The sequence below is a fragment of the Rhea pennata genome, chromosome 4, assembly GCF_028389875.1.
Source record: "Rhea pennata isolate bPtePen1 chromosome 4, bPtePen1.pri, whole genome shotgun sequence".
Taxonomy (NCBI): domain Eukaryota; kingdom Metazoa; phylum Chordata; class Aves; order Rheiformes; family Rheidae; genus Rhea; species Rhea pennata.
Genome location: NC_084666.1, coordinates 81,992,452 through 82,005,089, shown reverse-complemented (window position 1 = coordinate 82,005,089; position 12,638 = coordinate 81,992,452). Strand labels below are relative to the sequence as shown.

Genomic DNA, 12,638 nt, shown 5'->3' with positions numbered 1-12,638 from the left:
GTTTTTTAACATACTATTTCAAGCAGTCATTCCTGTAATCAGTATGTGTACAGCCTGACTTTGGAAATACTTAGTCAGTAGAAGTCATATGGCTTGTGTATATTTATGGCTAAGTCATGCTGAACTCTGAGAAGGCAAAACAGGAGTATGTCAGACACCATTCAGTTCATCCTCTTCCATGATACAAGCTATTTGCTGTCAAGGCTCAGACTGCAGGGAAAGACCTCCCCCCCCCCAGCCTCTAATTTTGTAGGCAGTTGAACATGAGAATTTGAAAAAGTCATTTAGTTGCAGCTGATAATAATTTGGTGTTGGCAGCTTTTCTGAATTTTGGGCTTGGGTTGGTCTCTTCAAGGTCATGTAGATTCAAATTTTGTCCCTTCTGTACTGGAGCCATATTAGCTACCAGATGGGCATACAGGCTGTCTCCACTGCTTGAGGGAACCTCACCCAGTAAAATGCTCAGTTTGTAAGTCTTTCTACTCCTCAGGCCTGCAGAGATCTGGAAATTTGCCATTTGGAAAACTGTACAGGGCTAGCATTAGACCAAAGATCATCTATTCTTCTCCCACATGTCTCCCAGCAGTCAAGGCAGAGATGTGATCTCTGAGCACAGCACCTTGAGCTGAAAGTCAGAATACAACCGCTTTTCAGATGTGTTAAAGGTAGGGGAGTTCAGAAGGAAGATAGGCTACAGGTTCTCTTCTGTATTACCTGTCTACTGAGATTGTGTAGCTCCCTTGAGTCTCTGATGGAAGCTCATGTGCACTGAAATGTGGATGACTTGCTGCTGAGATAGCATCCAGCTTTCTGGATGCACCCTGCTTTCAGCACCCAGAATCTTTCTACTTACATAACAGGGTCTATCTTCATCAGCCATTCCTTCTACAGTGCTGAAATTGGTGATAAAATATATCTACTATATGTCTAATATGTCAGTCTAACATGCTGGCATCATAGAATATCCTCGTGCATCAAGTGTGTTTCACAACATGGTCATGAACATGCTAAATGAATTCCCCATTCCTGTCCAGAAATGAGTGGGGATGGTGCTAAACTTCATTAAGTTTGTGGATTCCTTTTGTCAAATATGACACCCCCCCCCCAAAAAAAAAAAAAAAAAGGAAAATTTGTCTTGAACTTTTAGTCAGTCTGGCCTTTTAGAGGGTATTAAGATATGCATCTTGGCAATGGCATATACTTGCCAAAACTGCCGTTACCTGGAGCATTGGTTGCATTCCACAAATGGCCTCTTTGCTGGGGCTTTTTCCCACTATGAGAGAAACTCCAGTGCAGCCTTGCAAAGGAGCATATCGTTTGCTATCCATTCACTTTGCCGGGGTGGAGAGCAGGATGACTTGTGAAGGAGCTGGTGAACAATATGGGTTACAGAGTTTATGGTTCTGAAGGAAAGTGTGGATGTATTTGTTAGGGAAGTCCAGGCAGCCTGGCACTTGCCGGCAACATGTTGCACGTTGGGTAGGTTCAGCTAATCGGTCGTGTGTTTCTGTATCAGGCACCAATCTGTCTTGCGCTATATTGCAATGTGGCAGCAAGCTTTTGTGTGGATTCTTTTGGGGTTATGAGTAAATAATGAAAAAAAAATCCATCCTTCAGAACATTTTCTTAAACAAATGTAAATGTGCACAGATGTATTCCTGACTCAGAATGGGAAGTGCCAGATGTTGAAGTGCAAGACCAAGGTCAGAGCGCTATGAACATTTGGTCAGGCTTTCCTAATTTTGTGGCTGGGAATGTCAACAGAATACTACAGGTTCTGTAAAGTAATTTTTGGGGCTAGATAGCTTTGTTACTTCCTGGCTACTGAATTTCTTACAAGAAGTATCCTATATAGTTGAATTTGCAGAGAACATTTCAGAGTTGAACTGCATCTCGGTGTTTGATTTTTCTCTCTTTAGTAGCAAAGTCATTTAAGCTGAGTATGCATGTTACTGTATTTAGGATATTGCTTTTAGTAGCTCCAACATTTTGTAGTTTCGAAAAAATACTCCATTTTGGAAAGAAGGAGGGGTAGAATATAAAAGAATTAAAAAGAAAAAAAAAACTTTTTTCCCCCCCATCTATACAAACAATTTCAGTATTTACCATTAGATGGAGCTCTAAGCACATTTATTTGTGCTTAGACTGGCATTTATACTTTAGCAAGGTTTGACTTTTAAAAGGGAGGAAGAAGCATATGTTACAGAGAGAGATAAAAATTCAGGTAAGGTCTTTTGCCAGTAAGTGTAAATTGTTTTCCATTAACATTAGGACTAGACATTGTATCTTGCTAATTTGTGTGTTGTACCAGTTGCAGCCATTCATTTGAAACTGTTTTTAAAAATACTAGTACACAGTGTATAAGGAGTTGAATTGAGCTACATTGCTTCCCCTTTGTCTGGGTTGCATGACAGCTGCTGTCATGAAGTTCTGTTTGCGCCTGAGTTTCGCTACTCCTAAGGGTGCTGAGTTCTACAGTTTAAAATGCAGCAAACAGTAATTGGCCATTAGTCAGAAGATGCCACTATCTTTCATTTTTGCCTGTTATTGTTAGGGCTTCTGCTTCCTATATTTTAGTGTCTATCAGGTTATTAGTAGTCATGGGTAACCTTTGGTGGTCTACTTTTTTCCGTTACCAAGTGGGATATTGTAAAGGAAGAAAAAAGTCTAATGAGTATTTTTCTGACATTTGAGAAATTAGCTTTTGTAAATCCCTTTCTGTTTCTTGCCAAGATGTGATTCTTCTCCTTTGCATATTTTCTATTGTGTTGAGTAAACTTCCACAGCCCATTATGATGATTTTGCATAGAGATGTGGCAAAATTATTTAGACTTTGAAAAATGCTAAGATAATAGCCCATGTGCATCATTTTGTGGCCCGTAGCTTAAATATATATATTCCTATGGTTCATATAATGTTGTTTGCATGTTGTAAGCTTTTAAAACAGCTTTTAGGTTACTTCCTGGACTATAAAGTATTACGTATTCAGCTTGGATAGCGTAACTTTTTGCTTATACTGGAATACAGAATGTTACCTCTAAATGTAGTGTAAATGTGAGCCAGGTTCATGCTAAGCTGGACCAAAATTAGTTAGCTAGAGTTACCTGCTGCCAGCTGAAGAAGGGTATTGATTCACTTCATCTTAGGCACGTCCGTATTCTATTTGCCATACCTTTAGCAGGCTCACTGAAGCAAATAAGAATTGGATTTGAATGGAGACTAATTTACTGTATCATTGCTGTAGATAGATGGTGCTTCCAGGATTATGATCATGAAAGAATCATGCCAGGACAGTGCAAGTTCTGTTGCTGATGCAGTAATTATACTATTTCTGGGGGAGATTGCTGTTTTAGGATGTTAATTCATTGCTTTCTGTGAACTGTAACTGAGAGATTTGAAAACAAAGGCTGAGTCATATATTTCATCTACTCAATGTTAGTATGTACTTGTGTTTTACGGTATGTATTATAAGAACTAGAGGCAAATTTTAAGAGCTTTACTGACAATGATTCACCTAAATATAAGAATCAGATTTATTAAAGACTTTGGGTGTCTCTGAGAAAAATGACTTTTCTGGTTAGCAGATTCTTTTGAAGGTGCAACTATCTGGAGTTTCATTTGGCTAGAAAGCTGTTCCTGCTTTACTAAACAAAGCTTTTTGCACTTCAAAGCAGCAGGAGAATGATTGCAAAAGGATCGGATCTGTGTATACATGTGTATTTATAAAACTTAGGAAACAGAAAACAGGAGAATATGAGCTGAATAATTATAGACGATAAATAAAACGATCTGGGGCACAAATACAAGTCCTTCTATTTTTCAAGTGTGTAACTAAATTAATTATCTGCAGATGATTTTAAATTAATGTTGGGGAAATGTAATAAACCTAAAGAGCTATATCCTTGTTCTCATAATGTCTGAAAAGACGTTTCAGAATGAAGAAATATTTCTTATTTATATTTCTACTGATGTACACTGTCTACTGTGTATTGTAATACAGGATTTATTTTAAGTGATGATTGATTGAAGATAATACATCTAACTGAACAGTAAAGAATGTGCCTCTTTAATGGTATTAGCAGCTCTTGTAACTGAATATCTTAGTCCTTCCAAAATGGTACATTTCCTCTTTGGAATATCCCGTTGCTTCCTGATGTTCATGAATATAGTCATAGCCAAAATTTTCTCTGGTTGCGTGTGAAAATTTACTTTAGGATTTGACAACAAAATTGATTCTTAATATTCAGTTCTAAGATTAGAACAATATTTGATCATCAGTGAAAATAATAGGCTAGCCAACTGCTTATTGGAGAGAGAATATGTTAAAGGGGTGCCTGCAGAACTGTTCTGTATTTTTGAGTTTACCTACAAGATTTGTGTTCCTATTTTGCTGGATTTAAACTGCTGTGCCTGAGGAAGGGCTCACAAAAGGTTGTAAAACCACATTTGCTTTGCATTTGTTAAGCAGTCTTCTTGTGTTTGGTACACAACAGGGGCAATGAATGAAACATGTGGTTGAAGGAAGCAAACTGTTTACTTTTCCAATCTGTATATTTAATTGAGATCCAAATCTAAAAGCTTTCAGAGAAAAATATATTAATCTTATGAATAAGATACTTAACTTCCCTTTGCAGCTCAATAGGTAAGGACTTCTAAACCTTAAGACTGAAGAACAGCAGTGTTCTTGATAATAACTAATTGAGAAGTTGGTAAAATACCAGCTGGTTGGTAGGACAGCTGATAATGCAAATTGTATTATGCTATTTAGCTCATTCTATTTCTTAGCTACAGGTGTTTGAAGTTGCTTTTTCCAGTCCTTTCAGCATCTAGTTGAATGAGAATTGATCAAGATTGCAGGTGTATGATAAAGTTGTTTGGGCGTCTTCTGGGATTGACATACCATAAAAAAGTAGTAGGAAATGAACAATATGATGTGTTAATGCAGTGACAAACAATAGTAGTGTCCCAGTGTCAAAAGATGTAGCAGACTAGATCATCTCAGTTGCATGTGGGCTTTCAATTAAGTTCAATAACTTCTTGGAGAATTGAACATGATGTTTGCATGGTGAGGGATACCTTTTCAGCATTAGTGCCATCAGAACACAACTCTCTGTGCTGGTAATCCTTTTTTAGGGAATTAAAGTAATGCTATTATCACTTTCATTTAAGAGCATTGAGTAATTTTATATTATCTAAACGAGCAAGATTCAGCTGCTGAACATGATCCATTGAAAAAGAGGTCCAAACTTAATTAATTCTATCCTTTTTTATGTTAATATCATTTTTGTGTTGTAGAACAGAGTGAGCAATTAAAAAGATATGCAAGTTAATTTTTTTTTTCCCAAACACAATTTCAACTTGAAATTTTATGGCTGACAATGAGGGGGCTCCCTTAGGATACAGTAGCCCATACAATGAAGGAACTAAGCACTTCTCTTATATCTCAGTAAGTGCCAAATCAGCTCAGAGGCTAATTAATGAAAACAAATTTATAATTAAGCCCAGGAAAGAGGACTAATTAAGTAGCCAGTTAGGAAAAAGTGCTGAAGGAGGGATCAACCTTAAGGGGAAAGTATGAGACTTGCTGTATTGGCCCATGAAGGACAATTAAGTGATAATTGCAGAGGCCTTTTTGCATCCAGCAAATGCGCTCTGACTTTTATTATGGCTGATTTTCTTAATATTGGTGAAAGTGGGCATTGGCCTTTCGAACAGTCGAGTTTTATTATGCACTCTTAGGACAATTCATGAGTAAAGCATGTAGGTTGCTGCAAGAATAAATTCGAACACAGCTTCCAGACTTGAACAGTATTTCAGCCAGTGAACAACCCCCCACTATCTTCTAAAGACAAAGTAATACTGAATGTTTGCTTTATTTGTCTTTTTTTTTTTTTTTTTTTTTTGTATGTGTGGCTTACGGAGTTCATCTTTGCATCCTATTTAACCCTTCAAACACATTACACTGAGTAAGGTTATCTCATCAGGATTTAGAATAGCTTCATTTTATTTGGTTGTTAACCTTGGTTAAGTTCACAGAAATCATTACTTTAGTCATAAAATGGCTTCTGTTGCTTACATTCTGCATCCGTTCTGCATAACACACTTGTGTTATGATGGAAGAAAAAAGGAGGAGAATGATAGCAATAATGCTATTCTCCTGAAAATAATTGAGTTCCTCTTCTGAAGAGTGTTTTAAGCTTGCATTTGTTCCATCGCAAGGTTCCTCTCTGGTGAGATGCTAAGGGTTGCAAATGAGGTGTAGGCCAGTCCTCTTTCCCCTGTCCTTACCCATTTTCCTGGAGCTGCGTACACCAGTGAAGTACATTTTTAACTAATTGGAGGTATGTATGTGCTAATAACCTGCGTAGGTGTCCAACTTCTTTTGTACTCATCTAGAACTCGAATTATTTCAGGAGTTATGAAGAGAGGATCCCCTTATATATTACAAAAATGTTTATCATAATTTCCTTTTCTTCATGAAAGTCCATATGCACATGCTGCCAGTGAGATGTTTTGTGTCCTGCCATTTGAGCTGGCAGTTTTCTCCTTGCAGTATCTGTCAAAGGTGCACCTTTGCCTCTCCTTTTCTCTTGGAGTGGGTTGTATGAAGAGGCTTTCACCTGCCATTGCATTAAGGCAGCTCTCACCATTCAGCTGCCTTAACAAGCTTGAGTGTTTTGCTCCTGCGTTTTTTGCTTTGCTGCTTAAACTAATTTCTTGCTGTTTTTGGATTTCAGTGCCCTCACTAAAGGTTTCTTTTTTTTGTCTTTGTGCCACTAGTGAGGATTGTATAATTTTTTCCAACTCAGTTGCTGATATTTAAATTCTTTCAGAGGTGTTCTTAGGCTTAAAAGTTCACTGGTTGCCTCTCCATAAAGCCTTGTGCAAAGCTTAGCAAAACTTTCAATTTTCTTGCTCAGAGAAGCACTGCAAAGCTTCCTTTGACCTTCATTCTTTGAAAGACCTCAGTGTAGTTTTAATCCCAAGAAGAATGGCATAGGACATACCTGGAAAGGTGTTCATTGTCGTCATCATCATCTTTGTTTTCTTCCAGATTGCAGAAGCAGAACTGAGACCACTTCAGGCCCACGTGGTTGCCCTTGAGTCTCATCCATCTGTTGAGGCTGGCTCTGCAGTGCTGAAAAACTCCTTTTCAGCACCATTCCACCTGGCTAAGCTTAACATAGAGCATCAGAAGATTGTGCGTTCTGCTTCCCTGGTAGCATTAATTCAGCATGCTGGTGACTGGTGACTTCTTTTGCCTTGGCACAATCTTTCTTTGGCTTTGCCATTACTTAGGCACCAAGCCATATCCTAATTTTTGTACTGGCAGGCTAGTCTAGACGTTCACCTGTGCTTATATTTTCATTCCTGTTGCCAGTGGGAATGCCACTTGGCATTCACCAGTTTTGGCACAGAGGCCTAGCATGGAAATACGGGCCCATCACTGCAGATTTGCGTGCTTACATATATACACCATCCCCATTGCTTCCTGAGTTTTCTGGTAATGTGATTCAATGCCAAGAGAGAAGTGTTGTCTTGGTTGGTGGGATTTTTGTAATGTGTGAGGAGGAGCCTGGACTGAACATGCTGGCAAGACTGGGAGGCCCTGCAGGATCACTGTCAGAGGATGATTTCTCTTAGAGGCAGAGTTGTGACCTGCTATATCTTAGTGGCTGACCAAGCACACCTGAGATTTTCTTCCATATGATACAGGTTTACCCAACAGTTTGGAAGCTGTCAGCTTTATTTTACCCTACTTGTTGCCCAGGGGTGGGAATGTTTTTGCAAAGTACATTAGAGTATTTGTGTACATGCCTGTGCACAATCCTCATCCTTGTCACTGTGGTTGCTCTGGAGGGGTCAGGGGGTACAGAAGAGCTCAGAAGACAAAAAGCTCGGATGCTATGGGAAAAGGAGTCCTGTATAGTTCTTGTTTTCTTCTTGGGAATCATTCGATCAGTCTACTTTACAGCAATGACTTGTCTGTTACAGGTCACCTCTGTGCACGTCCCACTGTTCTGAGCCTGGGCATAAGCAGTCCTCTAAGAGTGTTTGGGAATCTCAAATCTGTTTCTGTGCCCATATGTTGTTTTCAGTTTCTGCTCTGGCCTGAGGTATCTACTCTCTCAACATCTATCTCATCTGTAAATCTGATTTTTGGAATCTGGTCCTGCCGTGTAGCTTGCCAGGTGCTCAGGGAGGAGAGCAGTTCCTGGTCTGTCTGCAGGATACTGGGTTTTCTCACTGCCCTCAGGCCTGTCTCACTTTGATTTACCTTTGATTCACTTCAATTAGTCAGGCTAATTATCAGTTCTGAGTACTTTTTTTTTTTTTCTCTTGTCTGTGGCTCCCTAAGTAGCGATCAAGATCTTGGCAGTAGGTTTGGAACTGTTTTCATTGCAGTGGATCTTGGTGTTCACATACCCTCATGCAAGTATCAGCAGCAAAGGTGGTTCTGTTATTTCGTAATTCATTCTGTCTTTGATTTTATTTATTTATTTATTCCTTTGCCAGTATTGAGAAGTTGCACCTAATTCCCATGTGGTTCCCAGAGCTGCTTCGGGGAATCAGAGACTCTCCCATGCTATGAAAGCTCCTCTTCTGTACGTTTAGTTCACTATTGTGCTGAGGACCCTTGCATCTTGTGCTTCAAACAGGAGGTGGAGAGGGGTGGGTGAATATACCCTCTGCGGATAAAGCAAGGAGAAGACTTTTGTCATGCAGCAGACCATGAACATACCGGCTGAAAGAGTATATGGGATGTGCTAGAGTGCTTGGTCACTGGTGAAGAGGCATCATTTCCCTGCAATGAAAGCATATTAAAAAATACACAGTATTAATTTTTGTTAAAGCTGTTGACCTTCCCCTTTTGTTCTTTGATTTGAAGTACCTCTCTAAGGAATATGCATATCCTGGGCTTGATGATAAGTCCACTGATCAGTATTGTGAATTTCGCTAAAAATTTTCTGTATCTGTACCAAACAAATTTTTAGGAGATATTTTGTTAGTGGGCTGCTGTGTTTACAAGTCTTAATGGTAGCCTTTTGTTTTTTTTAATAAGGGCTTTAAATTAGTTGGAAAATTTGGCATCTTGTACAGTCCAGATGATGATGTGGCTGTTTTTCCCATGTAACTCTGCATCTGGAGTGACAGTCACTTGATGGCAGGTTACATCAAACTTCATTCTCTTGAGTGGCAACCATTTTAATTCTTGGACTTCTCTTGACTGTTAGCAGCTTTTTATGGCCTTAGGACTGTAAATCATGGATTGTGGATCATTTGTCCACAAGTGAATATAAGTGAACTAAAATATGCACAGGATTCTTACAAAAATAGCATGAAACTTAAAAGTACCTTTTCTTCTTAGGGGTCAGTGCATTTGTTATTTTATGTTTTCTTTGTCCTGCGCAAAATACACATTTCATATTATTGACAGTATAAATAATATCTACAGACCAAGTAGGAATGCTACAAGCAGGTGTGACTATGACAACTCCAAATTTTGCATGAGGATTAGAGGCCATGTTTAATTGAATTATATTAAGGTAATTCACTTTTTTGAAAGTCATGTGTGTATACTCTAACATTCTTCCAGAATTTGCAATTCTTCCACCTTACTGTGCTGTAACTTTATAATATTACAGCATGGCCAGATAGGTCATGATTTTTGCTACAGATTGTGTCAATCTGAATGAACTAACTTCAATTCTTTTTTTTTATATTTTAGACCAAAAGCAGGAGAGGAGATGTTGGAGACCTCTTCCCCATAACTTCACCTGCAAACTGAAAATCATCTAATGTGAGGGAGTTCTAAAAGACTGCTTGTAACTACTATCCAAGTGGACACATACTCAGTACTGGGAGTACACTGTTTCACTGATCTTTTAAGATCTTCCTCCAGTGTAAATTGTAAATAAGTAGTTTGTTACAAGTTATTTTTTGTTTTGTATCAATAAATATTAAACAATGAAAATCAATTTTGATTTCTTCACCTTTCTGACTCATTTAAGAATGAATTTTCCAGTAGTTGGTGAGATTTTGAAAATGCAGGTAACTGCATGAAAACAAGCGGTTTCTTCTAAATATTTATAAATAAGCTGAGGTACCTTGAGTGTTTTCAAAGATGTCACCAATGGATGCCTGTCTCTTAACTATTCCATTAGAGGTAATAAAACTCTTAAGATGAGTTTGAAAGTAGAATAAACCAATACTGATTGTTTTTGAAAAAAAGTTCCTAAATAATAAAGTGGTTTTATTTGAATCCTTGCTTAAAATGCCTTTTGTTCCTGCCCATGGGTATATAGAAACTCCAGGCTGAAATGTGAATATTGAAGAATTCTTCTACTTCGAGGTAAATTATAAACAGAGCTACATTCTGCTGCAGAATTGTAAGCAATAAGCGCTCTTGGAATGTGGTTGTTTGACTTGTGCTCCCCTCTGTGTTCTCTCGGAAATTTCCAAGGTGTTTCCGTTTAGTGGGAGATGGTGCTCCCTGAGCTTTACCCATTATAGCAGGTCTTGCGTAGTCATCAGAGGGAAATAAAATGAGAGCACGTCCCATCCCTTCGAGAAAATATGGTACATTAGTTTTTCATTTGCTGGGAGCATCAGTTTTTAATATTTTTCCTTTCCCTGTATCTCCTGGGAATATCAATCTGCATAGATCTATTATTAATCCCCCAGCAAAGAGCTCATTTTCTCAAAAGTTTTGACTGTGAGTAGTAAAAGTAAATGGTTCCTAGAGACATCTACAATCCAGACTGGGCTCAGATATGCAGTTCTTACTGCTGAGTTCTTGGTGGTATGATTTTTGGATTTTGTTCTTTTTTTTTTTTTTTTAAATATCTTTCTCTCAATTCAACCCACTATTTTTGTTATAAATTAAGTGTTGTAGAGTTGTCCAGTCCTTTTAAAACTTGGGAATCTGCATCAGTATTAAAAAGATTTTGGAAATGAAACAATTTCTGAAGGTGAGAGGCTGAGAAGAAATGTTCTCATTAAACAACAATGATCTATGCTATGGATGATAGTGGTTTAAGATTTTTAATGCAAAAGGACTCTTCTACACCAAGAATGTTCTATAAACTCAGTTTGTAACAAATTTATTCAAGTCAACCCTGCCAGGAAACACTTGTTAGCAGTTGCCAGTGAGAGCCTTATTTAAGTGCAGGCTTTTGACTTGCAGTTCTAGTGATTCTGGAAGCCCTCTCTCAGTTCCAGTATTACAGTTAGCTAAAGCAGCAGAGAATCAGTCCCTACGTAAAGACTCCCAACAATCATATAATTCAGCTGTGTACTGTGTATTAGGCATGCTTGAGTAAGTGTGCACATGTACATAATACCAGTGTCTATGTTACAAAATGAGGGGGCTGGAATGAGAAAGTATGCTCATAAAAGGCCAAACCTGATACAATGCGAGTGCTGCTTTGTTCCAGTAAGCACGTTCTTAAGATACTTTGTCGAATCCCTCAAGCAAGCAATAGATCTTAGGATTCTATTTCCTCCTCTTCAATGTTAAGTAGAGGTCATGCTCTCTTGTACTTTGTCTGGCTCAAGGAGTTGTTGCTGCTTTTCTTCACAGTGCAACATTTTAAGTCGGAGTGGAGATGCATTCAACCAGAACAGTCCATAATGATTTCTTATTAATTGGATCAAATCCATGCATTGGACAGAAACAAAGCAGTATAGCACATATGATGTACTACTATATTTTAACAAGCAGAAAGATCATTAATACGTTTTTTTTGCCTGATACAACCTGGAAGAATCAGAACATGCTGCTCTTAAGCTAATTAGAATCAGTCACAACTTCACAATAAGAGGGTGGTTTCACTAAAATCTATAGATGACCCACTATTAATTTTTATGAAGCAAGGAGCTGCTTTTGTATTTTGTGGAGGTTGTTTTTTTGGGGGGAAGAGAGAAGGAGGGGAAGTTGTTTTCTTTGGGTTTTTTGTTTTATTTATTTTTAGAGTTCTTCCAGTGTTTTTTCACGTTTGTTATGTCACTGGAAGGCCTAAAAACTTTCAAGAGCTGTAGAAAAAAGTGACAAATGGGTAAGGGGGAAACCAGAGAGCACAAGAGGAAGGGGAGGCTGAATTTCCCTGGAATTTAAAAGAATTCAACTTTTTTATTTTTCATTACTTTTTTATCTTTTAGTGGATAAAAAGCAAAGTATTTATAAACCACTGGAAATAAAATACTTCTATGGACATGGAGTAAAATTGTTTCCCTTTCTAGAATATTGCATCTTCCTGAGCAACAGGTACTAAAATAATGGTTTGTTTGCTGTTAAGTCTCCTTTGTGCCTTCAAAACAAAATAAAGGAGGTTCAGGATAGACCAACTGTCTAATCAACTGACTAATCGCACCATAATCTTACTATGCTTAGGTCTGCAAGGCACATAGTAAATATTAGAATTGAAGTGGGACTATTTCAGAAATGTTCAAAACTTAAAATTCCTATGTTTATTTCATGTCAAGATGGTTGTGACCTGAAGGTACGGAAGTGTTCTGGGTCATAGTGGTGATATTGGTCTTGAAAATTGTCCCAGATTGGCTGGCTTCCCCCCACTGCAGGGAGGGAGGGTTCAGATTATCCCATGGCCCAGGACCAAGCAAGTTTGTTCCTGAGT

The 12,638-nt window shown here is 38.2% G+C and overlaps 1 protein-coding gene across 4 annotated transcripts in view; it reads left to right on the top strand.

The window, feature by feature from the left end:
- The window catches only part of CENPC (centromere protein C), a 31,301-nt gene extending 21,321 nt beyond the window's left edge, over nt 1–9,980 (top strand). For all 4 annotated transcript variants that reach the window (XM_062575202.1, XM_062575203.1, XM_062575201.1 and 1 more), the window contains one exon: nt 9,731–9,980. In XM_062575202.1, the coding sequence (XP_062431186.1) occupies nt 9,731–9,773 (43 nt within the window). In that variant the 3' untranslated portion in view covers nt 9,774–9,980. The remainder of the gene's footprint in view (nt 1–9,730) is intronic.
- Nucleotides 9,981–12,638: the final 2,658 nt, after the last annotated feature.